Source organism: Haliotis cracherodii, unplaced genomic scaffold (genome assembly GCF_022045235.1).
Source record: "Haliotis cracherodii isolate W230 unplaced genomic scaffold, xgHalCrac1.p SCAF_1, whole genome shotgun sequence".
NCBI classification, from domain to species: Eukaryota; Metazoa; Mollusca; class Gastropoda; order Lepetellida; family Haliotidae; genus Haliotis; species Haliotis cracherodii.
This window is the reverse complement of record NW_027266264.1, coordinates 83,788,486-83,814,976: the sequence shown is the minus strand read 5'-3', so window position 1 is coordinate 83,814,976 and position 26,491 is coordinate 83,788,486. Positions and strand designations below refer to the sequence as shown.

The 26,491-nt window shown below is 44.5% G+C and overlaps 1 protein-coding gene across 2 annotated transcripts in view; it reads right to left on the bottom strand.

The window, feature by feature from the left end:
- The window catches only part of LOC139448838 (protein madd-4-like), a 127,213-nt gene that overhangs the window by 71,729 nt on the left and 28,993 nt on the right, over positions 1–26,491 (bottom strand). Inside the window, exon 1 of one of the 2 annotated variants that reach the window (XM_071230451.1) lies at positions 2,907–4,768. The exons of the other annotated variant lie outside the window; for it this stretch is intronic. Within the exon in view, the coding sequence (XP_071086552.1) occupies positions 2,907–2,942 (36 nt within the window). The 5' untranslated portion in view covers positions 2,943–4,768. Of the gene's footprint in view, positions 1–2,906; positions 4,769–26,491 lie in introns of those variants that run through there. 2 annotated transcript variants of the gene reach the window in all.

Here is a 26,491-nt window from a genome sequence, read left to right as displayed (position 1 = left end):
CCATTGACACTACGTCTGTCGACAGAACACACACGTTACGGAAGCCAGTTGGACTAATGAGAATTGTGAAGCCATAATAACACACTTACAATCACAGGTAAACACTTGATAGCGCGAGAAATACAATCAACGCTAGCCAAGGATTCATAAACTTCAGAAGGTCGACAACACAGCGCCGCGCTTATTAGAACATTAGGTTACGCTGAACATATGAACGTTGTAATCTCGGGAAACACGAGACCCAATAACGAGAACTCAACAATCCTGCTTATTACGTTTTAACACGGTAATACATTGCACACAACATATTTATTTCACTTAGGAAGTGTTCTTCCACCGTGTACGTTACATAACGTGTTGAGGAACTGACAGCGAGCATCCATCATTCTGCAACCTTGGAGGTAATGGATCACATATTAAATCCCGTGTGACATTCAGACGGAGACAACACACATAGGACACATAAAAACATTAAAATATTACGGTGGCATTAATAGTTTTCATGTTCACAATAGTTTCAATCCAGAGAGTATAAATTATATTTTTTTCATAAAAGAATATATACTTTGTTAATCGAGTCATGGGATATACCCTATTCACGAATACCTGGTGCCATCCTTATTGTCAGTGATCCATTCGCATAATTGTCACCGCACTTTTATGTCCAATGGAATCTGTTCGGCAGATAATGGAAACTGATTATCTCTGGCCTTGGCGTCTTATGTTTATCATAATGATAGAGATGGTGAGTTATCAACATTACTTAAGTCCTATTGCGTTCCGGGGTAGAATAGGTCTTCAGCAACACATGCTTGCCGTAAAAGGTGACTATGCTTGTCGTAAAAGGCGACTAACGGGATCGGGTGACTTGGTTGATGATTGTCATTGATCACAATTGCGTGGATCGATGCTCATGATATTAATCACTGGAGTGTCTGGTCCAGACTCGATTATTTACAGACCGCCGTCCTATAGCTGGAATATTGCGGCGTTAAACAACCAACCAACCTATTACGGCGTTGGTCTTTGACAAAGGAAGGTCCAAACTTAATAGTTACCCACCCGCGGGGATTTGTAACTGATAAACCAAAAATACTAATCGTAGTGAAGCTGGGATTCGAACCCGTTACCGCAACATTCTGACAGCTGAGAAATCTAATACAACAGTGGTGTAACGCTGAGACAGAGACATATTTAGACAGAACCACCAGAATAGCTTCGCCACCCGAGATTCCACCAGGTACGGGGGCGGTCGGGTAGCCTAGTGGTAAAAGCGTTCGCTCGTCACGCCGAAGACCCGGGTTCGAATGCCGACATGGGTACAATGCGTGAAACCCATTTCTGGTGTCCCCCGCCGTGATATTGCTGGAATATTGCTTAAAGCGGCGTAAAACCAAACTCACTCACTCACTCACTCCAACAGGAACCTCGGACAAGCGATCGCACTTACCACCGGTCTAGTCCGATCATACACAAAACGAAACATCTAAACAGTGGGCTTATACTGACGAAATGTTCACATTTAGTCCCAGTACCCGGGTATAAGCACCCTCTGCTCTATTTATTAACTGTATTAACGTGAAATAATCGGGTGTTCCTTAACTACTTTTGAGCTGTATAGATAGGAAGGTAAGCCACACTCGTGCATGGAGAACGGAACCACGTGTTTCGTCACATGCACACAATTGCCTTTCTCCTAAAGGTTCCTGGAGGACCATTCTGCCTCCTGGTTCCAGCGGGAGAAAGGTTGATGGCACCTTCTAGACAAACGATACAACACATCACAGCAAATTACACCTCTGCCCTTCAAACCCAACAGCACATAACCTTTTAAATGAAAGGGTATTATTTGGTAACTATATACATAATAGCCTAGCGGCATGTGCACCAGAAAGATATCTCTCCCAAAAGACATATCAGGGCTTTGTGTAGATTGATAAATGAAATGACGTTGTTTAAGAACTACAGGGTGAAATTTATTTTTCTTTCCGAAACATCAGTGACTGCATAGATCGATGCTATCTGTTACGAAATGTGTTTTATTTTACAAATAATTCAAATCCTCAAACTGAAACTTCCAATTTTTGCGATATAATCGAAAATAGATATTTAATTATAGTTTAAGGAATATAAAATGGTATATAATAATTCTCCAAGGCGAAATGTCCAATAAGAAATACATCTTGTCTGTCTGAACGTGGGTCTACCGACTTCACCTTGATGCGCACATTCAGTGGGCGATGTTTAACGTCTACATCAACCTACTGAGATGATGTAGACAAACCGAGGTCCTGTAACCAAACCGCAGCTGTCAGCCGAAACCCTGTTACGAGTTCCCTGTGTAAACTCATTATATATTGCATCACAATGGTGTGTGGAGTTCCGATGATCTAGAGCAGGCTACTTAAATCAAGGAGTATACCTTTCTGTCAACAAGGAGACGTCATTTAAGTTTTCCGTCAGTAAATACTGTCAAGCTGAGGTAGCGTGGTTACATGTATGAATGAGAGTCCATCATGCCTCTCACGACGACTACTGCAGCTGACGACACACCAGAGCGTTAGAGTTTTAATCTTCTAATACTACTGCCGCGAGAAAAACGCGAAACCACAAAAAGCTGTTCCCTTTATCTCCGCAAAGAGGGTCGCTGACATATACGAGATTCAACGAATTTTTTCTAACACAGATTCAACACAACATCTCCAGTAGTAATCGGTGTTCATGACCTCTGATAAACCATATCACTCAGCTTATGTGCAATATATATTTCTTACACACCCTTATCCATTCTGAGATGCTTTTTTCTAATGCTTCCCAGCTGGTTAAGGTAAAACCCACGAGGGCGACCGCTTGAATCATACGGTGGTACAATAAAAGTTTAAAATAGAATTATAGAAAGTACTCACCAAGATGACGAAGAGTAGGTGAAACATCACATGCATGTTGGTGTCGTAGCTTCAGTATAGCGTCCTCTCCTCGGTGGATGAAGATGGAATAGGCTGAAGACACATACCAGCGTGGGATGTAAGCGTTAAATACTCAACACTGGTATTGTCCAAATTAATTTCAACTTTTTTTTCAGAAGCTGACTGAAAAGATGCGTGCGGTGTCCTCTCCGAAGCTTCTGAGTAGGTATGGCAATCCGCTGTGAAGTGATTATATCCGTGCGCTCAGGCCATGGGCATCAGCGCAGCAATAGGCCGTGTAATTTGACATGACCAGTGTTTGAATACAGCCACGAAATAAATGTCACACTTTACAGTACCTACACACGGCTAATAGATGTGTTATCTGCGGCCTGTATTAACTGCCGTACGCTCTTATACATACAACTAACTCCCTGCAGTCTCACTCGGACGCCCGACGGAGGGCTGCTTCCACCGACCGTCACAAGAGTTGATACACGACTTTCTACACTCCGGAATCACCCTGAAATCTATAGGGTAAATCCTATAGAGAGCCTGGTTGAAAAAGTTTGTTATCCTGTGGTAGCGGATAGGTTACAAGTCACAAAAACTGGTGGTAGTTGTTTGCCTAGCCTGAGGCAGGAGGGGAAACAGATGGTTATAATCCGCAATATCATCAAATTCGGGGGTGCAGATCACAGAGAAAGAAAAACAAATACTTAAGCGTCTTTGATCCAGGGAAGCCAGAAATTGTCAGTGTCTTTCTCTAATGCAATATTGGCAGAAGACGAGCTGCATTATTTAGACGGCCGTGCATATATATCACTTCATAAGATTCAATTGTCTACCTGTATTCCAGATAAATCACCCCTCACGTCAATCATAAAACACGTCAAAATCCAATCATGAAACGACAAAGCTTGATCCCGTGGTTGGTTGTGTTTGTAAACAGGACATACGAGTCACAAAGCTGCTTATTGCTCCTGACTGTGGGTTGAAAGACTGTCCCAAGTGTGTTCAGGAGTCAATGAAAACATCCCGCGAATGGTATCGTCTGCTCACACGTGTCGTCTGCGGCCAGGTATCGTCTGCTTGTCCACTAGCACAGCAAGAGCCACGAGACCGGACAGGGGAGATCACTGAGCTCTACCCGGTGCCACCAATTAAGACGTGCGTCGGAGACAATTTGTCGTCTGCTGTCAAGGATAACAAACGAGGATTGCTCCCTCGGGGCTTGACCGCTGGTTATCCCTCGGGATTGTCACTGGGAGTTTGTTGAATTCGCACAGGCGGGCCCAGGTAGTCACCGAAAGAACATTCTCCGCCAGGTTTAGAAAGAAATCTTGCTGTCTTATCAACCGTCCCGTAGCCTGTATGTGACCAGAGCGATTTATAACTGCCCTATCTCGGTATTGGGTATTTTAGACACAGTCCTGGTGTGTGTATCCCTGCTCCGCGAGACAGACCTCGCTCTAACCACAGGTGACCGTTTGCCACAAAACCGACCCGGCACTAGTCCCCTACTCCCCATCCCCAGCCAAAGGGAAACACGACAGCTCTCAGTCCGAGTCTCTCTGGGTTCCGCGTCCCGAAAACTATCCGAGTGCCGTCCTCCACAACTTAGCCCTGCGTGGCGGCAGTTCGCACTGGAAGTGACATCTTTTTTAAGGGCTACACCACTCTGATAGACTGTTATGTTACGCAAAATGCTATGAAAAGAATCGCATTTTGTACATACCTCCTATGTATAAAGAATCGTATTAACGTGTCCCGAGTGTCCTTTCCACCTGTGTTTCTTCTTTGTTAAGTCGTCAGGCTTGGTTGGAAATCTTTAATGCAGTCTCACACCACCGCTGTCATACTCGGTCTGCCCCGACTGTAGCAACGCAATACTTACAGGCTGTGTATGTTTCCTGCTGAATGAAAAGACGAGATCTCCCTCCAAACACGGTATGCTTGGTATGCGGAGACGATCACTGGTTTATCCCCCAGCTCTCCGCCTCATGGCTTCTTAATGGATATCTACACTAATTGTTTTGTTCGCAAGACGTCCTTTAATTTTTCTCAAATGTCGCTTTCATAGCACCACACGATATATCAGATTGATAAGGACTGATTGAATAGTGTAGCTTAGGGTCATGCATGTGGACGTTTGTTTGTGTGAATATAATCGCCGGATAAGTTTATATTCTGTGAATGTAGATACTGGTGCGGCTAATTTAGAAATGTCTGTAATCTCACTGGGAGGGTATACATGTATTGCGAGTCTGCTATACACGTCAGTACAATTACAGTTTATACAACAGGGCCCGGGCGCTATGAGTAACTAAACCTTTTGCATTCTACAAAAGATATTTCCCATTGAAAGACACATTCACGTGAGGTTTAATATCTGGCTGAACAAAATATTATTGTTGAGCAACTGCGGGAGAGGTTTGAGTTAAACATTGACTAATGTAACCCTGGGTGTTGGCGTCAATTTGTTTTCTGTCGAACACGTAATAAGCATATTGAACATGGTTGTCTAGGTTCTTGGTGACAATATTTTGTTTATGGAAGCTTAAACTGAACGTGGATTAAATAAGACACTCAGATTGGACATGTTAAATTTTGTAATTGTTATACTCAAGGAGGAAGACGTGGCATTGAAAGTTAGACATAACGTTGTGATTATATTACCCTGGCTTCATACATCTTAGTTAACTGAAGAAAGACGCCACGTTATCCCCCGATATACGGAAATACTACCTACTGCACTGACCACAGGCTACCCTACCGTTCCTCCATATATACAGCTACTCCTGCCTTCACCACAGACTACCCTTCCGTCCCTCGATATATACAGCTACTATACCGCCTTGACCACAGGCTACCCTACCGTTCCTCCATATATACAGCTATTATACTGCCTTGACCACAGGCTACCCAACCGTTCCTCCATATATACAGCTACTATACTGCCTTGACCACAGGCTACCCTACCGTCCCTCGATATATACAGCTACTCCCGCCTTCACCACAGACTACCCTTCCGTCCCTCGATATATACAGCTACTATACCGCCTTGACCACAGGCTACCCTACCGTTCCTCCATATATACAGCTACTATACTGCCTTGACCACAGGCTACCCTTCCGTCCCTCGATATATACAGCTACTATACCGCCTTGACCACAGGCTACCCTACCGTTCCTCCATATATACAGCTACTATACTGCCTTGACCACTGGCTACCCTACCGTCCCTCGATATATACAGCTACTCCTGTCTTGACCACAGGCTACCCTACCGTCCCTCGATATATACAGCTACTCCTGTCTTGACCACAGGCTACCCTTCCGTTACTCCATATATACAGCTACTATACTGCCTTGACCACAGGCTATCCTGCCGTTCCTCGATATATACAGCTACTCCTGCCGTGACCACAGGATACCCTTCCGTCCCTCGATATATACAGCTACTCCTGCCTTGACCACAGGCTACCCTACCGTCCCTCGATATATACAGCTACTCCTGCCTTGACCACAGGCTACCCTACCGTCCCTCGATATATACAGCTACTCCTGCCTTGACCACAGGCTACCCTTCCGTTCCTCCATATATACAGCTACTATACTGCCTTGACCACAGGCTATCCTGCCGTTCCTCGATATATACAGCTACTCCTGCCGTGACCACAGGCTACCCTACCGTCCCTCGATATATACAGCTACTCCTGCCTTGACCACAGGCTACCCTGCCGTCCCTCGATATATACAGCTACTACTGCCGTTACCACAGGCTATCCTGCCGTCCCTCGATAAATACAGCTACTATACTGCCTTGACCTCAGGCTACCCTATCGTCCCTTAATATATACAGCTACTCCTGCCGTGACCACAGGCTACCCTTCCGTTCCTCCATATATACAGCTACTATACCGCCTTGATCACAGGCTACCCTACCGTTCCTCCATATATACAGCTACTCCTGCCTTGACCACAGGCTATCCTGCCGTCCCTCGATATATACAGCTACTCCTGCCTGGACCACAGGCTACCCTTCCGTCCCTCGATATGTATAGCTACTACTACTACTATTACTACTACTACTACTACTACTACTACTACTACTACTACTACTACTACTACTACTACTACTATAGTCCTGCACAATGACCGTGGAATGTATTTATTTTATGAAAAAAACCATAATCTAGAAATGCATACAAAAGCAAGTCTAGCCAGCTCAAGCTAGCTCTCTGAAATCAGCATAGGGAATTTTTTTTTTTTTTAGAGTCAAGAAGGATCTTGTGTAATATACGATTTCAGAGACTAAATGTTAGTTTACTACTACTACTACTACTACTACTACTACTACTACTACTACTGCTACTACGGTAAGAACAAATACAGACGTTTGACTATTCGCTATTTCACATGCATAGATTTCGATTTCGAAAAGAAATTACGGAGATCCAAAACTCCAAATGTCTCTCATCCTCCATCCTATCATTTCAAGCCTTGCACTTGTTTATATTTGTTTGATTTAGAACAGTTTAAAGTTATTAAAATACATAAATTACAACTTTTTACAACCCTTTTTTCAAAACGCAGTTTGCAAACTTACACGTTGAACATATGATAACATATTCAACATATAAACATTTTGTCTGTGATCATATCATTCTGTTTATATTACTCCTAAACGTAATTATAATAAATTGGATTCCATCAAATACAGGGTTTACTCGGTATGGCTACATAACTTATTCCCGGCCGCATAATGTGACTCACGAGCAGCTTTGATATGTAGGAATCTCAGGTTCCAAATGAGCTGGGAACGAGTCATAGCGGGTTTAATTTTATTTCATTTTAAGGACAACTGGGTTCAATTAAAGTAATCTGATCTCCCCGACATGGAATGGTATTGTTCGCTGCCTCCACAGCTGTGCTTGTAGCCGCTTGACTCATAGCCAGGGTATATGAAGACACCCTGACATGGCCCGACGGGTCACACCTAGATAAGTTTAAAGCGTTACCATGGTAAAATCCCCGTCACGTGCCTCCTGGCACGGGTGCAGATGACTAATCACACCACGTGCATGGCTTCACACCGATTCGTGTGGTCAGTGCAAATAGAATTGCAACTTCATCTGATTAGAAATGTTATACCGTTAAAGGATTTTCTAGGTAGCTGTAAGTCATGTGACTGACGTGCCGAGGGATGTTTGTTACTTGTATGCATCACTTGCTGACTTGTTTGCTGTTTGGAAACAAATGTGACCTCCAATGATGAAAGTTACATTCATTGTTTTCCTATCAAATCCCAACGCTCATCTCTCGTTTTCCTTTGATGGGATTATCTCTAAAAGAAGGGAGAACTCACTGGATCGTCTCTGGCTGCAGGTTCTCGGCTGGTTGTACAAGCGTGAACCGACGGTAGTGTAGCCTTGCTCCAAGGCTGTACTGAATTAAAAGTCCATGAATATTTAGTAATTATATCCTTCTTATGGGCAAGTCTAGGTATGTGGACTCCAGTCTCCTATAGGGACAACCTGTTCTTATTTGCATAATATAGAAATTTTGATTTAAAGTAATAAATATTGCCTTAGAGACTTGTGCAAGTCTAAGGGTAGGGCTACTGAAGTTCTGTTCGGGCGGTAGGGAGGTGGGGCGGTGGGGCGGTGGGGCACTGGGAAATACTACATATATACAGTAATGGTAACAGTCAAACTATAAAATGTCCAGTTAAATTCTATTTGGAATCGATCTGCCTGATACATTGACATCAACAGAGAAACTGCTACCCGATTAGCCAATGTCCTTATCATCTCAGTCTCAACGATGCATAGCCTCGCTTGTACATCGAGATAGTGTTCGGACATTACATCGCATTCGCCAATGAAATCCCATCATCTCGCTGTTGTACCCCACGTGCACGTGTGAGGTCCAACATATAAGTAAACCAGAAGTGCCGCAATAAATTAGCGGAGTAGAAACTCTAGCTCACTGGATGACAACGTAACTTCAATGTGAATTACTACATCAGGCAAACGAAACCTCTCCGGACAGTGTTAGAAGTGCTCTATCTAACCCCGGTGATGTAAAACACTTCCCCAAACACCCCCCGCCCCCTTCATTTATATCTCACCCTTACATCTTCTCAAACCCCATACCCACTACCCAGCCTCCCCTGGTGAAAACCTATACCCACTACCCAGTCTCCCCCCTTCCCCTCGTCTGATCGTCTAAACCCATACCCACTACCCAGCCTCCCCTGGTCTAAACCCATACCCACTACCCAGCCTCCCCTGGTCTAAACCCATACCCACTGCCCAGCCTCTCCTGGTCTAAACCCATACCCACTACCCAGCCTCTCCTGGTCTAAACCCATACCCACTGCCCAGCCTCTCCTGGTCTAAACCCATACCCACTACCCTGCCTCCCCTGGTCTAAACCATACGCACAATCCGGCCTCTCCCGGTCTAAACCCATACCCACTAACCAGGGGAGGCTGGGTAGTGGGTATGGGTTTAGACCAGGAGAGGCTGGATTGTGGGTATGGGTTTAGACCAGGAGAGGCAGGGTAGTGGGTTTACACCCATGCCCACTGCCCTGGCCTTCTCCTTGCCCCACCACCAGCTTCCCCTGGCCTACGCCCATACCCACTACCCAGCCTCCCCTGGTCTACACCCATACCCACTTCCCAGCCTCCCCTGGTCTACACCCATACCCACTACCCAGCCTCCCCTGGTCTACACCCATACCCACTACCCAGCCTCCCCTGGTCTACACCCATACCCACTGCCCAGCCTCCCCTGGCCTACGCCCATACCCACTGCCCAGCCTCCCCTGGTCTAAGACCATACCCACTGCCCAGCCTCCCCTGGTCTAAGACCATACCCACTGCCCAGCCTCCCCTGGTCTAAGACCATACCCACTGCCCAGCCTCCCCTGGTCTAAGACCATACCCACTGCCCAGCCTCCCCTGGTCTACACCCATACCAACAACCCAGCCTCTCCTGGACTAAACCCATACCCGCTACCCAGCCTCCATGGCCTACACCCATACCCGCTACCCAGCCTCCCCTGGCCTACACCCATACCCACTACCCAGCCTCCCCTGGTCTAAACCCATACCCACTGCCCCGGCCTTCTCCTTGCCCCACTACCAGCCTCCCCCTTCCCCGACGACCCCGGACGTATCCTGTCAGGCACACATACACGGATCAGTACCACTTGTAGTCCACTTTGAATATATCTTTACTGCATGGTTGAAACGATGTAGCCTTCACAAGTGACATCCTATGTTGGTTGTTCATGGTCTTCAACCAATTACCCCCAGTTCAAGTGTTTCTAAAGTGGAGGGGGAGCGACGGGGGTCACCGCTGATGGGCTCTAAATTTGCAGCTGCGATTAAAATGCTTTGATAGAAAATTAGCATTTATCGGTTCGTTAATGGCGTGGCACTTGACGGTGTCACCATGGCCGAGATTGGGGGTGATACCTACAACAGGTGGCTGACCCGGCCGTATCTACCCGACCGACGGACAACGGGAGGTTAGTTGTATTTGGCCTGACGCTTTGTGCTGCAAAGTCATGTTTGAGAGACATATAGTAGATCCGATAGACATATGCAAAATTATGAACTGATTTTCTCTCTCTCCTTTGTGAACTGGGCCTGTCACAGACCTACTTTAGCTCCAATGAATATTGCAGAGACTGGACAGCTTCATAGATCGCTTGCGGTCAATATAACTATATTCTGAAAACGTCCATTTATAACACAAGCTAATATATTCTCACCGATACTTTTTCTTAACCGTGTCCATAACGTATTCGTGTACACCAGTGTCCGGTTTCATGAAGCGGTCATAACGTCTAAGGTTAACTCCCATATGCATTGACAAATACGGTCATTTTGTGACCATATTCGTGAGGCCACTGTAGGAATTGCACTCCCTTATCCCGTCATTAATGATGGTGTGGTGTGTTGTTTTACAACCCAATAATTAAAAAATTGATTGAGCCTCACTCAGCAATATTCGTACTCTATGACGACAACGTATACACAGTCTGGTCCGGAACACACTAACGTCGACATTTACGTGACAGTAATTCGTGAGAGTATAATTCATAAAAGTGTTACTTCAATTCGTCTTGGCCTCTGTTCCTTTAATTGTAAAATAAATGTAATATCTTAGGCATTAGCATCTTAAACTGAATGTTTAATTCATCAAGTTAGTGAATTAAAGATAAGAAAACGGACACGCAATTGCTTAGTTATAGAGCGAAGAAAACCACCTTCAACGAGAATTTAACATAGAACATGTTATATAAACTGCCGGGCAAAAGAAAGTATACACCAATGTTCGATGGAGTCTGAAAAGGAAATAAACAAAAAATGGTAATTCTGTGATGTATTTGATACGGGTGTCATAGTTGTGTCTTAGACTTTAAGTTTGCAGTGTATCGGCGACTGTTTTCAGCCCAATGACGCTTTAATATCGGATTTTGGTCAAATCAATTTAAAGTGTATACTTTCTGTGCCTGGCATTAAGAAGTGGTGTTACATTCAGGTCAACATGCTCACGTAACCAGTTAGCTCCTGGGGGTCCGTATCTAATGTTGATATTCTCAAGAGTACTTCACGTGCGGTGCACGCATAACCCTCCAAATCTAACAGTCATGGTTCATTTGAAAATGATAATGTTTATATTGTAACGTATTTATTCAGACTCTTTGACTGTAAACACATAAACAGAGCAATAGGTCCGAGATCTATCTTCACCCCAACTCCAACCTTTCATTCATGTATCAAACACCGCCTTGTGTTGAGACATCGGGTATATTTACTCTCGAGTACAACGAGGATGAAATGAGCTGGAGATATGCACGAACGCCTTACACATGTAAATACGGGAGAACCAAATCACTTTAATCTGTCATGTCTCCGTAGCGCCCTTGTATGGGTGAGGATTGTGTCACAGCACTTAACGAGGAAGCTAAGGACCCTTCACTTGAGAGGGGGGGTTGTAGCGTTCAACGTGGAAAAGGCGGGCCCAAAGTAGAGATAGACACAAGGGCACTTTTCATTGCCCTATAGATCAAACATTCATTATCGAAATTCTCTGGAAGCGTGGCATTTGACTCTTATAGATTGCTTTAAATGATATGGACACAAACATTTCAAAGCAAGCCTCTCCATTTTGTACAATGTTTACGTGGTGCGTTGATAACAAATTGTTTATTACAGTAAACTTTGACAATAACAATAAAACCGAACGCATATACATTGCCGTCGGTAGGTTGTACCCCCTGTCACTTGACTGTAGACTAAAATCTAGTCTCTGAAATGAACATATCGTACATAAAAAAACAGTTGTTCAGTTATCTTAATAAAAATATAATAAAAAGGAGCCCAGTGACTCTCTTCATACTGCAGTGATCTAGACTTGCCAAACATTATAGACTTGCATGGGCTGTATTAGATATATATTTGTATCAGGGTCTGTAAGACAGACTAACTTGACTGTAATGTATCATGTTGTTGAACCAGCATCAAATGTCAAGAACCATTTGAACAACAATCAGCTGTTGGAGATTCATTAAGGAAGAAGATGCGGTCCAGTCGACAGCATTAACACATCTGACTATTGTCCGGGGAATCAGGTACTTATGTCCGAATCATTCAATCACCTGAACAATCGACAGGTACTTAGGCATACAGCGTACAATTCATCAAGGATGAATCAATTACGCCATAATGACGACACAAGGACATCATAAGGAACATAAAAGTAATATAACCTGTGAAAGCCGTTCCGGTGACCAACGTCCATGAATGTCACGTAGTGTCCGGACAAGCGTAACCACAGCCATATGATGTCTCAAGCAACCATGCCTCGGGCATTTATGTCATCATAAACGTCCAGTTGTAATGTCAGAGCCATCAAAGTGTCCCGGCTCTGTGTCCTACAAAAACAACCCCCCCACCCCCCACCCCCACCCCCCACCCCCACCACCACCACACACACACACTTGGCTATGGCCTTGTCGTGTCCCCATGCCCCATGCTCGTAATATGTTACCATCCCTAGGCCAGACACACGTCCCTTATCGGACAAATCAGAGATGCTTTGTGAACCGTTTATCGTTCGCTAATTCTGTTACTGAATCAAGTGGCTGTGAGATGCTCACAGATAGTCATTGTAAGGTGCCAGTAATGGAATTGGGGTCCCAGGGTCGTATCAATAGATGGATGCTATGGCGTGAGGTCTCTCGCTAAGATCTTAGCGCCGTAAAGTGATATCCTCTTACGTTTGACAATAGCTGTCTGTTTATAATGACAGAATATCATACTGCTCCCACAGACTCACTTCTAGACACTAAAAACAGTTAATATCACAATCTAGACATGTTTTCATATTTCTTGACAGTTTTTGTCACGGTCTGTGTAAACGATTGTCACTGAAGTACTTAAAGACATATCCATATTTCCAAATAATACAAAGTAGTGTCCTATGTGTGTGATAGTAGACAAACACACGTGTCCTGTGTGAGATAGTAGAAAAAACACGTGTTATATGTGTAAGATAGTAGACAAACACACGTGTCCTGTGTGAGATAGTAGAAAAAACACGTGTTATATGTGTAAGATAGTAGAGAAACACACGTTTCCTATGTGTGAGATAGTAGAGAAACACACGTTTCCTATGTGTGAGATAGTAGAGAAACACACGTTTCCTATGTGTGAGATAGTAGAGAAACACACGTTTCCTATGTGTGAGATAGTAGAGAAACACACGTTTCCTATGTGTGAGATAGTAGAGAAACACGTGTGTCCTATGTGTGTGATAGTAGACAAACACACGTGTCCTGTGTGAGATAGTAGAGAAACACGTGTGTCCTATGTGTGTGATAGTAGACAAACACACGTGTCCTGTGTGAGATAGTAGAGAAACACGTGTGTCCTATGTGTGAGATAGTAGACAAACACACGTGTCCTGTGTGAGATAGTAGAGAAACACGTGTGTCATATGTGTGTGATAGTAGACAAACACACGTGTCCTGTGTGAGATAGTAGAGAAACACGTGTGTCATATGTGTGTGATAGTAGACAAACACACGTGTCCTGTGTGAGATAGTAGAGAAACACGTGTGTCATATGTGTGTGATAGTAGACAAACACACGTGTCCTGTGTGAGATAGTAGAGAAACACGTGTGTCATATGTGTAAGATAGTAGAGAAACGCGTGTGTCCTATGTTTGAGATAGTAGAGAAACGCGTGCTTTGTATGAGATAGCATGTGTGTCTTATTTGTGAGATAGTAGAGAAGTAAATGTGTCCCAAATGTGAGAAACACGTGTGTCCTATGTGTTGGATAGCAGAGAAACACGTGTGTCCTATGTGTGAGATAGCAGAAAAACACGTGTGTCCTATGTGAAGAATAGTGTCTACCTCCATCCGTTTTTAAACGTCTACCAACTACGTTTGAGTGGAGATTGCACTGGCGGATGGTTGTAACGGGCTCAGTAGTGGATTAGAAAGTTTCACAAGTAATTAAATAACAACAGCTCAGTGAACTCCTCCCAAGAGAAGCCGTCTCAGGCAGACTTTGTGTGCTGTCGCCCGAGGCGTGTGTCAGAAATAGACGGGGTCTCTCCACCCTGGTACGTCTTGTCGCCCTTACCGCTTGCACCTCACATAGTTGCTGTTTCGCCATCCAAACCATATCGGCGGCTTTGTATTGAAATTCTCAGTCTGTGCTGTATCACATACCCAAAACACACTGCATCGCCACGCTTGTGAGGCAGCACATTCCACATGTCTGGCCACTCTGTGGGATGGGAATGGGGATGGGGAGGGTGGGGGTGGGGGTGGTTAATACACTCGTGTGCCCGAGGGGAGGGGTGGGGGTGGGTGTAGGGGTGGGGGTGCGGGTGGTTAATACACTCGTGTACCCGAGGGGAAGGGTGGGGGTGACGGTGGGGGAGTACTCCAGATGTGATCCACTGATCCAGACTTCACCCATATTGTTTCAAGCGGCCTAAATTGCCTCATCGCATCTAAGTCCCACACACCACTGTATCCGTGTCACAAGTCACAGTGCGGTAAGAGTCGCCTTCGCACCCATAGCAGGTGAAGGTCCAGATCTGGTGCAGTGACGTCGCCTCAATGGCAGACCAACAAACAAACTCAGGCCACAGTAGGTGAAGGTCCAGATCTGGTGCAGTGACGTCGCATCAATGGCAGACCAACAAACAAACTCAGGCCACAGTAGGTGAAGGTCCAGATCTGGTGCAGTGACGTCGCCTCAATGACGGACCAACAAACTCAGGCCACAGTAGGTGAAGGTCCAGATCTGTTGTAGTGACGTCGCCTCAATTGCAGACACAGAAACAAACTCAGGCCACAGTAGGTGAAGGTCCAGATCTGTTGCAGTGACGTCGCCTCAATGGCGGACCAACAGACTCAGGCCACAGTAGGTGAAGGTTCAGATCTGATGCAGTGACGTCGCCTCAATGGCGGATGAACAAACTCAGGCCACAGTAGATGCAGGTCCAGATTTGGTGCAGTGACGTCGCCTCAATGGCGGAACAACAAGCAAACACAGGTCGCAGTAGGCGAAGGTCCAGATCTGTTGCAGTGAAGTCGCCTCAACATCGGACCCCGATGCAAACACAAGCCATAGTAGGCGAAGTTCAAGATCTGATGCAGTGACGTCGACCAAACATCGGACCAACAAGCAAACTCAGGCCGCAGTAGGCGAAGGTCCAGATTTGGTGCAGTGAAGTCGCTTCAACAGAAACTCAGTAGAGCATTCAGTTTGCACATTTGACAAGTTTGAACCATTATTTTAAGACAACGAATACAAGCACAACAAGTAGATCTTAAGCCTTCCTCAATAAACCTACACATGTTAAATTAGAAAGCACACTATCGCTATATCGCTAGAGTGGTATAAAACGATATCACCAAGACAGCACCCGTGCCAGTGGTCAAACGTAAACGTTTAGGAATCTAAGCGTTAATGAGTAAAACATATCAGCGTTAATGAGCAACCAAGCAGCGAGATCGGTATATGCTGACCACCCTGTCTCCCCCGTGAAGCGCGTGAAGGGCAGGTGTACAGGACCGACCGATAACCCCAGCCCACACACCCTCCCAGATGACCCCAGCCCACTTACCCTCCCAGATAACCCACCACACGTCGGCACACTGGATTAGCTGTTGACGTACACACACTATTTATAACGATATTTCATGTCTTAGAAAAAAGCCGACCTGTTGATACCATCTGATGTATCTAGCAAGTGATAAATGTGTTAAGATTGCTTACAAAATGTGTCTAACTAACTGCTCCGGATAGACAGGAAATGTAGGACACACAATTCATCAAAAGACTATTTGTTATAAAAGCTATTTGTTACAATCCCTTATCAATCTCAAGAAGCACGTCACAAAACCTTTGCATTTCATATGAGTTTAAAAAACATTAACAGATCAAAAAATGAAAATAACATAAAGGGTTTTTCGTTGAGATGAATCATGATTAATTCGCAGTGCGATGTCACCGGACCATGACCTTTACAGGGTCAAGATGGCAGCCAATCAAGCGTGCACGTTCCCAGCAGGTAAGGATCCAGAATCAATTATATACGCATATCTTGCTTATATCAACTGACATGTTATCCCTCGGCTAAGCCAGTGATCCGAAGCTCACCCATGTCTGTAATACCTCCTAAACTATCACTGTGGGAGACTGTAATCACTGATTTCAACGGCCGCGGTAGCCCTGACGTGGTCACTGTGTGGAATATGTCAGAAGGAACTGAGTCGGGATCATGACATCTACTAATGCAGGCTGTACTCCACAACTATATTGATGCCGTATGCGACTTTTGAGGCGATAGTGACAACAACAGACCAATCTCTGACAGTGACAACAGGCCAACCTCTGACAGTGACAACAGACCAATCTCTAGCAACAGACCAAACTCTGACAGTGACAACAGACCAATCTCTGACAGTAACAACAGACCAATCTCTGACAGTGACAACAGACCAATCTCTGACAGTGACAACAACAAACCAATCTCTGACACTGACAACAGACCAATCTCTGAGAATGACAGCAGACCAATCTCTGACAGTGACAACAACAGACCAATCTCTGACAGTAACTTCAGGCCAATCACCGACAGTGACAACGGCAGACCAATCTCCGACAGTGACAACAACATACCAATCTCTTACAGTGACAACAGACCAATCTCTGACAGTGAGAACAGCAGACCAATCTCTGACAGTGACAACGGCAGACCAATCTCTGACAATAACAACAGCAGACCAATCTCTGACAGTGACAACAGCAGACCAATCTCTGACAGTAACTACAGACCAATCTCTGATAGTAACAACAGACCAATCTCTGACAGTGACAACAGGCCAACCTCTGACAGTGACAACAGACCAATCTCTGACAGCGACAGAAAACAGTCCACTCTCTGACACTGACAACACCAGACCAATCTCTGACATACCAATTCCAACTGACTGTGATCTAGTAATCACACAAAGTCCCACTTGTCTCCTACATCTTGTTGTATAGTAAAACGAGACACCATATCAACAGCTAAGTCTTCATGGTCCATCGCCTTGCAGCGCCATGTAAATGGTTATTTCTGCACGACACGACTGACTGGTATGATAAGAATCTTCCCGAAGTGTGATCGATACTGTGAAGCGATGCAAGACACCAATGTGTTGAAGACGAAGGTGTTTCACCCCATGTGTCTATATGACATCACTCCAGAACTATGACACGACTTGTCGGTGTTAAAGTATAAAAGCGTTGTAAGATTTAGCATAATCAAACACAACACGTTGTAAGTGACATCGGGCCAAGCCATTCCACATCCAAGAACCATCTTCTAGCAAATGTGCCGTTTGTTCCAAATATTTCCCTCAGACAATAATCTTTTCACAAATGACCCCATTCGTGTTTGCACTTGTCTACATTTAAAGCTAAACATAACAATACTATGTTTATCAGAATAACACTGTTTGGTAATGAGATATGGAGAAGATTGGTCCTGCTACATTAGCTATTTTCTTGGTTAATCATGCCCCGCCTTTGTGTGTGCCTGGCCTTGTTAGCCCTTCTACACAACCCCGTGAACATTCAATGTTGTGCAGTGCCTAGATCAAATAGTAAACCGTGCTTCTATGAAATAATGTTGAAGTGACGTTGTGTAATGTTCTCTCAGTGTGTCGTGTCCGACATGGGCTATCATGTTACATCTCAGATACAGTATCGTTTGAAAGGTGTGCACAGGGTGCCCTTCTGTCATGTAATGTAGCTACGCCGGTGGGGACGGTGGCTGATAGGGTGGGTGTCGTCCTGTCGTATATATGGTTAAAAAGTAGATGCCTTTAGAGTAGAGTATGTAGAGTGTCCGTGTACCCGTGTTAACTGGTACATGACACGTGTGTTGTCATGCATTTATTGTGTGAATGTATCCATGTACTAACTGAAGGACACGTGTGCAGATGTCGCTGTACTCATATCTTCTGATAAACGACATGGTTGTAGAGTGTTTATGCGTACCGCCTGATTGATGTATAGACACAGTATCCGTTTACCTGTACAGTAAACTACATTTTTAACGAACACGCTTATAACGAACTGACCAATATACCGAACCTATTTGTTAGTCCCGGCCATTTGTTGTATATATGATGTATATGTGTTTATAACGAACTACGGTTATTACGAACTAAATTAGTGGTCCATTTGAGTGAACTGAAACATGACATGTGTGTCGGGCGTCCGTGTAATGTGTGTCGTTAAGAGATATATCATACGCGAATATGGTACCTATCGCCTCGAATGTTGATATAATACATGGATACTCCAAATGGATAAGGATATAGGTCACGTGTCACATGATAGGTGTCACTTTGAATCGATATAGGACACGTCAGGATATGATGTATACTTTCTCCCAAAATGTCAGAGGATCATAAAATATAAATGTTATGACTGACCGCCAGAAACAAATACTAGCTTTGAAAAGTGACTACCAGAGACAGAACGGTCTCGGACGTGCATGGACGTATATGGAGGCGTCCTGAACGTCCTGCGGACGTCAACGTAAGGGGAGGTTCTGTAATAATATGGAGCGGCATCACTATGCCTGTCCAAACGCAGCTGCATATTGTCCATGCACGGTCACTGGACAGAATTACGTACAGAGACAACATACTGGCGCCTGTCATTGTGTCGTATGCGTGCCATACTGATCCACGTTTAGTCTTTCAACGTCCGTGTCCATGTGCATGTATCGTAACTGACTACCTACAGCAGCAAGCCATCACCAGAAAGCAATGGCCAGCCATGACTCCTGACCTTTCCCCCACAGAACACATTTGGGACATAACTGGGAGACGTGTACGCAGACGTCAAAGTCCACCCGCTACGTTAACCGATCTGGGTTAGGCGCTGTAAGGGGAGTGGCGACTCCTTCAAATTGTCACTGGGAGATTGATTCGGACCATGCCTCGTCGTATTAACGAATGTTTGACATCCGTAGGTGCATTACCCCTTATTAATGAAGTCATCTAAACCGTTCATTTGGTGACTACACGCCCCTGTCGTCATTGTTGTTTGCATACTCACACTACCTCGCCAACATGTTCTGTTGATTGCCATGTTACTCCTGGTCCCTTCCCTGTCTGTCCATCCATTACCATCACTCGATACATCACACGATACATCACTCGATACATCACTCGATACATCACACGATACATCACTCGATACATCACTCGATACATCACTCGATACATCACACGATACATCACTCGATACATCACTCGATACATCACTCGATACATCACTCGATACATCACTCGATACATCACTCGATACATCACACGATACATCACTCGATACATCACTCGATACATCACTCGATACATCACTCGATACAGCACACGATACATCACTCGATACATCACTCGATACATCACTCGATACATCACTCGATACAGCACACGATACATCACTCGATACATCACACGATACATCACTCGATACATCACTCGATACATCACACGATACATCACTCGATACATCACTCGATACATCACACGATACATCACTCGATACATCACACGATACATCACTCGATACATCACACGATACATCACTCGATACATCACTCGATACATCACTCGATACATCACATGATACATCACTCGATACATCACTCGATACATCACTCGATACATCACTCGATACATCACACGATACATCACTCGATACATCACTCGATACATCGCTCGATACAGCACACGATACATCACTCGATACATCGCTCGATACATCACTCGATACATCACTCGATACAGCACACGATACATCACTCGATACATCACACGATACATCACACGATACATCACTCGATACATCACACGATACATCACTCGATACAGCACACGATACATCACTCGATACATCACACGATACATCACACGATACATCACTCGATACATCACACGATACATCACTCGATACATCACTCGATACATCACACGATACATCACTCGATACATCACACGATACATCACACGATACATCACTCGATACATCACTCGATACATCACACGATACATCACTCGATACATCACACGATACATCACTCGATACAACCCTCGATACATCACTCGATGCACCACTCGATGCACCACTCGACGCATCACTCGATACACCACTCGATACATCATCACACGATACATACCTCGATACATCATCACACGATACATCACTCAGTAGAGCACACGATACAGCACACGATGCAGCACTCCCGTTAGTCGCCTCTTACGACATGCATAGTCGCCTTTTAGGGCAAGTATGGGTTGCTGAAGACCTATTCTACCCCGGATCTTCACGGGTCTCAAAAGGACTGCAGATATAGGACGCTTGCGAACATAATACATATCGCCGTGCATGCAGATATGGGACTCGTGTGTGCAGGGCATATGTCTACTAGAACACTGATATAAGAACAAGCATGGACAGGACGTATGTATCCTTGCATACCGAAAAAAGAACTTGTAGAGGGCGTATGTACCTTATTAGTTATCCGTATATCACATGTGTAAAATCCATTAAACACAGTCAACACATAGTTTGTAAATCACTGTACAGCCAAGGCTGTAATAGGATCTCACCACCATGACGACCAAAGGAATTGTCACCTGACCGGTTGATCCATGGCTCCTGGAACCTGGTAATGAGGAAGCGCAGAGCTCAGGACAGACCAGTCATAAATCAGGGCAATATTTCAGTGTGAGACTCGCTGATGAAGTGTATCGGTGTAGTAGCGTGGACATAGCGTGTTTGTACACTGTCCCCTCTGATAACATTGTCCCATGCCCCCTAGTGCCGTGACTTATTAGCCATATGTACATATATAGGTGTCAAGTTGTAGACAAGGCATATAGTGACCGCCAGGTCGCGTGGGGTCTCGGTGGAACCGACAGACGCTGAAATGAGTGCAGGTGTTTGATCTTGTTACGGATGAGATAAGACCATGTCCCTGTCTGGGTTGGTCTGACTTATAGATGAGTAAAAGCGATAACACACACCCTTTTCAATATCGATCAGTCCATTGTAAGACTCTGACTATGTCATAAATATGTTTTTATGATCTATTTAAGACCACGTCCGCGGTTCGATCCCCGGCCGCGTCATACCAAAAGACGTTAAAAGATGGTACTTGTTGTTACCCTGTCTGGCGCTCGGCAATAAGGGGCTAAAACAAGGACTGGTCGGCTCGGAGTCAGTATACTGTGTTTGAGTGTGGTATTCATGTTACACTGCGGCAGTGAGCTATCACTATAAATCGGCATCAGTCCGGGTTAGTACATGCAGCCACACACAGACACACGTGCATGTACGTCGTTATACAAGTGCAATAATCTTGGACGCGACGTTAAACCCAATTTCACCTCACTCCCATATAGACCCACTGCTATTGGCCTCGCTGTTGGCACTGCTATTGACCTTGCAACTGATCTTTTACTTGTCTATCTGGTTGAACCGAATCATGAGAAACGTGAAATTGTGGAGGGCATGATGCGTGTTAGGCTCACGAGATCGCAATATTTTAGAAATGAGCAAACATTTCCCAATCGTTATGAAAGTTATCAGATGTTTTCATATGTACGTGTGAAAGAGTTTTCTAATTAAAGTACGTATATGTTTGGTCATTAACGTTTTTGTAATCCTGATAAAGATTGTAAAGACTAATTAAGGGGTATTATTGAAGCTTTTATCTAATATTTTTTCATAACCTGTGAACTCAATGACACATGCCAGAAAGAATAGAGAAGCTGGGATTCGAACCTACGTCCTCCAGGTCTTGGTAACAAAGGGACACAACTCTGCATAGCGAAGTATGCCGAATAAGACCACTGGGCCTACCTTGCTTCTTTAATAAGAGGAAGCCTTTGTCTCCCTCCACGCGACTCAGAACCATCTACTTACAAGTACTTATGATGGTGTAACATGATTCCTGTTCCCTTTGATATAAACACCGGAAACCCTCATTCAAGAGCTTTCACCAACACTAAATGTGATTACCAACATGTAAAACCTTCAAAGCAATGTTTCTCCATGAAAAATAAAATACGTGTCAGTTTCAAACTGTGTATAAAATTGTTAAATGGTAAATTGTTTTTTGTACTGCATAATGTATATGGTAAATTCCTCTGCACATCTGTTCAAACAAATACTGATATGACTTATAGTTAAAATCCTAATACCATCTCTCATCTGATTATGAGAAAGTCCCCTCTGGTAGAGGGAGTAACTGCCGAACTGTAAGCCTCCGCCAAAGAAAATAAACCCCACTGCGGACACATTCGCCATGTCCTTACGTAACGCCATAACATAATAGCTGTAATTTATCATATACGTTTTGGTGCACATCTACTCCCTGGTTAGACTTAACTTGTTATGGGATATGGAAGCCATTCTTATCCTCCTCATATTGCCAGTCCCTGTTTAGGATGTACCTCTTACATTACAAGGACCACAAGAAGTTTTTATACAGATATATCCGCAATTATCATTCCATAGATAAACTCTAAATATTTTGGCTTGGCCTTTATACCAGGTGATGAGGGTATCGGTTTCAAGATGGGTAGGCATGTTTAACTCATAACAAACAAACACCGCCGACGGTATGCCGGGTCAGGCACCCTTCCACTCAACCGATTTAGCCCAAAACATGACTTCTTTTATCTTGCAAAGTGTTGCTTGTATCTAGGGGTCAAGTGTGGAATATGAGAATGCTATACACCTTGCGTAATACCAAGAACACGGCATGATTCACGTATGAGTTGTAGAAATGGTTTTATATATTTGATGGATGTCTTTGAAATGCATACTGTTGGAGCGGACTGTATGGAGTGGTTTGTATAATGACAGTGTGCAACCGGTGTGACACACCAGGGTTTCGGGCTTGCGATTTTGTTACAGAAAAGCAACATGGGCTCACATTCACGTGCATTCCGTAGCTGAGTAGGGTATGCTAGATCACCTTCACGTGCATTCTTTAGGCGAGTAGGGTATGCTAGTTCACCTTCACGTGCATTCTGTAGCCGAGTGGGATTATGCTAGTTCACCTTCACGTGCATTCTGTAGCTGACTAAGTTATGTGATTTTGCCTTCAAGTGCATTCTGTAGCCGAGTAGGAAATGCTAGTTCGACTCGGCGTGCATTCTGTAGCCGAGTAGGAAATGCTAGTTCACCTTCACGTGCATTCTGTAGCTGAGTAGGAAATGCTAGTTCACCTTCACGTGCATTCTGTAGCCGAGTAGGGTAAGCTAGTTCACCTTCATGTACATTCTGTAGCTGAGTGGGATTCTACTAATTCACTTTCACGTGCATTCTGCAGCTAACTAAGATATGCGATTTTGCCTTCACGTGCATTTCAGTAGTCAGGTAGGGTATGCTAGTTCACCTTCACGTGCATTCTGTAGGAGAGTAGGGTAAGCTAGTTCACCTTCACGTACATTCTGTAGGCGAGTAGGTAGGCGAGTAGGTATGCTAGTTCACTTTCACGTGCATTCTGCAGCTGAGTGGGATTCTGTTAATTCACTTTCACGTGCATTCTGTAGCCAAGTAGGGTATGCTAGTTCACCTTCACGTGCATTCTGTAGCTAACTGAGATATGCGATTTTGCCTTCACGTGCATTTCAGTAGTCAGGTAGGGTATGCTAGTTAACCTTCACGTGCATTCTGTAGCCGAGTAGGATATGCTAGTTCACCTTCACGTGCATTCTGTAGCCGAGTGGGATTATGCTAGTTCACCTTCACGTGCATTCTGTAGCTGACTAAGTTATGTGATTTTGCCTTCAAGTGCATTCTGTAGCCGAGTAGGAAATGCTAGTTCGACTCGGCGTGCATTCTGTAGCCGAGTAGGAAATGCTAGTCCACCTTGGCGTGCATTCTGTAGCCGAGTAGGAAATGCTAGTTAACCTTGGCGTGCATTCTGTAGCCGAGTGGGATTATGCTAGTTCACCTTCACGTGCATTCTTTAGCTGACCAAGTTATGCGATTTTGCCTTCACGTGCATTCTGTAGCCGAGTAGGATAGTCTAGTTCGACTCGGCGTGCATTCTGCAGCCGAGCAGTGAATGCTAGTCCACCTTGGCGTGCATTCTGTAGCCGAGAAGGAAATGCTAGTTAACCTTGGCGTGCAATCTGTAGCCGTGTAGGACATGCGATTTTGCCTTCACGTACATTATGTAGCCGAATGATGATATATGCTAGTTCATTTTCATTCTATAGCCAAGGAGGAAATGCTAATTTATCTTCACGCACATTCTTTAGCCGAGTAGGGTATGCTAGTTCACTTTCACGAGCTTTTTACAGCCGAAAAGGGTATGTAGTTCACCTTCACGTGCATTCTGTAAGCTGGGTAAGAAATTCTGATCCAATCTCATGTGCAAAATAAGCACCAAGTGACTCGGTCACATTCCTGCGTGGAAAATCCCTAATGGTCATCACACATTGTGTGTGTGTGTCATTGTTACGTCACGCAAACGCTTTGTCATTATTACGCCAAGCGAACGCTTAACTATTAAACTCCCTCACCCATAGGACTCTTTTGTGTGTTGAAATAATAAATAATTCCAACGAAGCATTATCCCGTGTGCAATATGAAGTTTTTTTCCCAAAGGGAGATGGACGCCATATATACCCTAACTACAGCAATATGGCAACAAATTAGGGTATATTATCTTTCCCAGCATACCACCTGCTGATAGTTATGGTAGACTGATAGTTAATGCATCTCCTGATTCTCTTGGCCAGGGTACATAAGTAGACCTGGTCTGCGTGTAAGTGCTCTAATTAACTTCTGGGAAAGGAAGTCGCGTATCTGGAAAACAAAGAGTAATGGGTATTTAGATACCGAAGATGTATTTTGCTCTTGGCAACACGTCCGTCGTTACAACCATGCTGATGAAAGAACTATTTACATGTCAGCCATACAGAACTGTTTGACATCGTCGTGTTAGTGGTGTATATTTCTTTGACCGTATCTTTAGCTTATTTTCCGGCATGTTTACCGAATGGCAGCCTGTAAAGGAACATTTCCACATCAGTGGTATTTATGTATATGTGCGAGGCACTAATTGATGGTTCCCTTAGAGTGCAACTGAATAAATCTTGAAACACCCTACCATAACGCCGATCGCGAACACTTGGACTAGGCTATGATGTAGTGCCCCTGTAGGGATTCCGGGGCAGAATTGTGCCAGTGTTGCTGGTCGTGAGAGTCATCTAGTGAGAAACGGGTTATTTCCGTGTGTATCGTGACTGAACTTGTACCAATGTACCCCGACGGCGTGAATAGTTGATCATGACATCGTACCCCAACGGCTTAGCTCGTTGATCATGACATCGTATCCCAACGGCGTGGATCGTTGATCATGACATCGTATCCCAACGGCGTACGCGTGGATCGTTGATCATGACAGCGTACCCAAACGGTGTGAATAGTCGATCATGTTAACGTACACCGACGGTGTGTATAGTTGATCCTGACATCATACCCCGACAGTGTCCAAAGTTGCTCCTGACATCATACCCCGACGGTGTCCATAGTTGGTCATGGCATCGTACCCCAACGGTGTGAATAGTTGATCATGTTAACGTACACCGACGGTGTGCATAGTTGATCATGACATCATACCCCGACGGTGTGAATAGTTGATCATGCTAACGTACACCGACGACGTGAGTAATTGATCATGACATCATACCCTAACGGTGTGAATAGTTGACCATGACATCGTACCCCGGCGGTGTGAATAGTAGACCATCACACTCGGGTCTGCCAAACTCAGATTCAATTATTTACTATTTTTTAACCTGACAAGTGTCGACTAGCGTAAAACAGAATACATGCTTACTTTCAGTTCGATTGTACATGTACACAATGATCGACACTCTCAGGGTCATCGTAAATACAATTTTTTATATTAAGCAATATTGCAGCCTCGATTATCTCGTCACA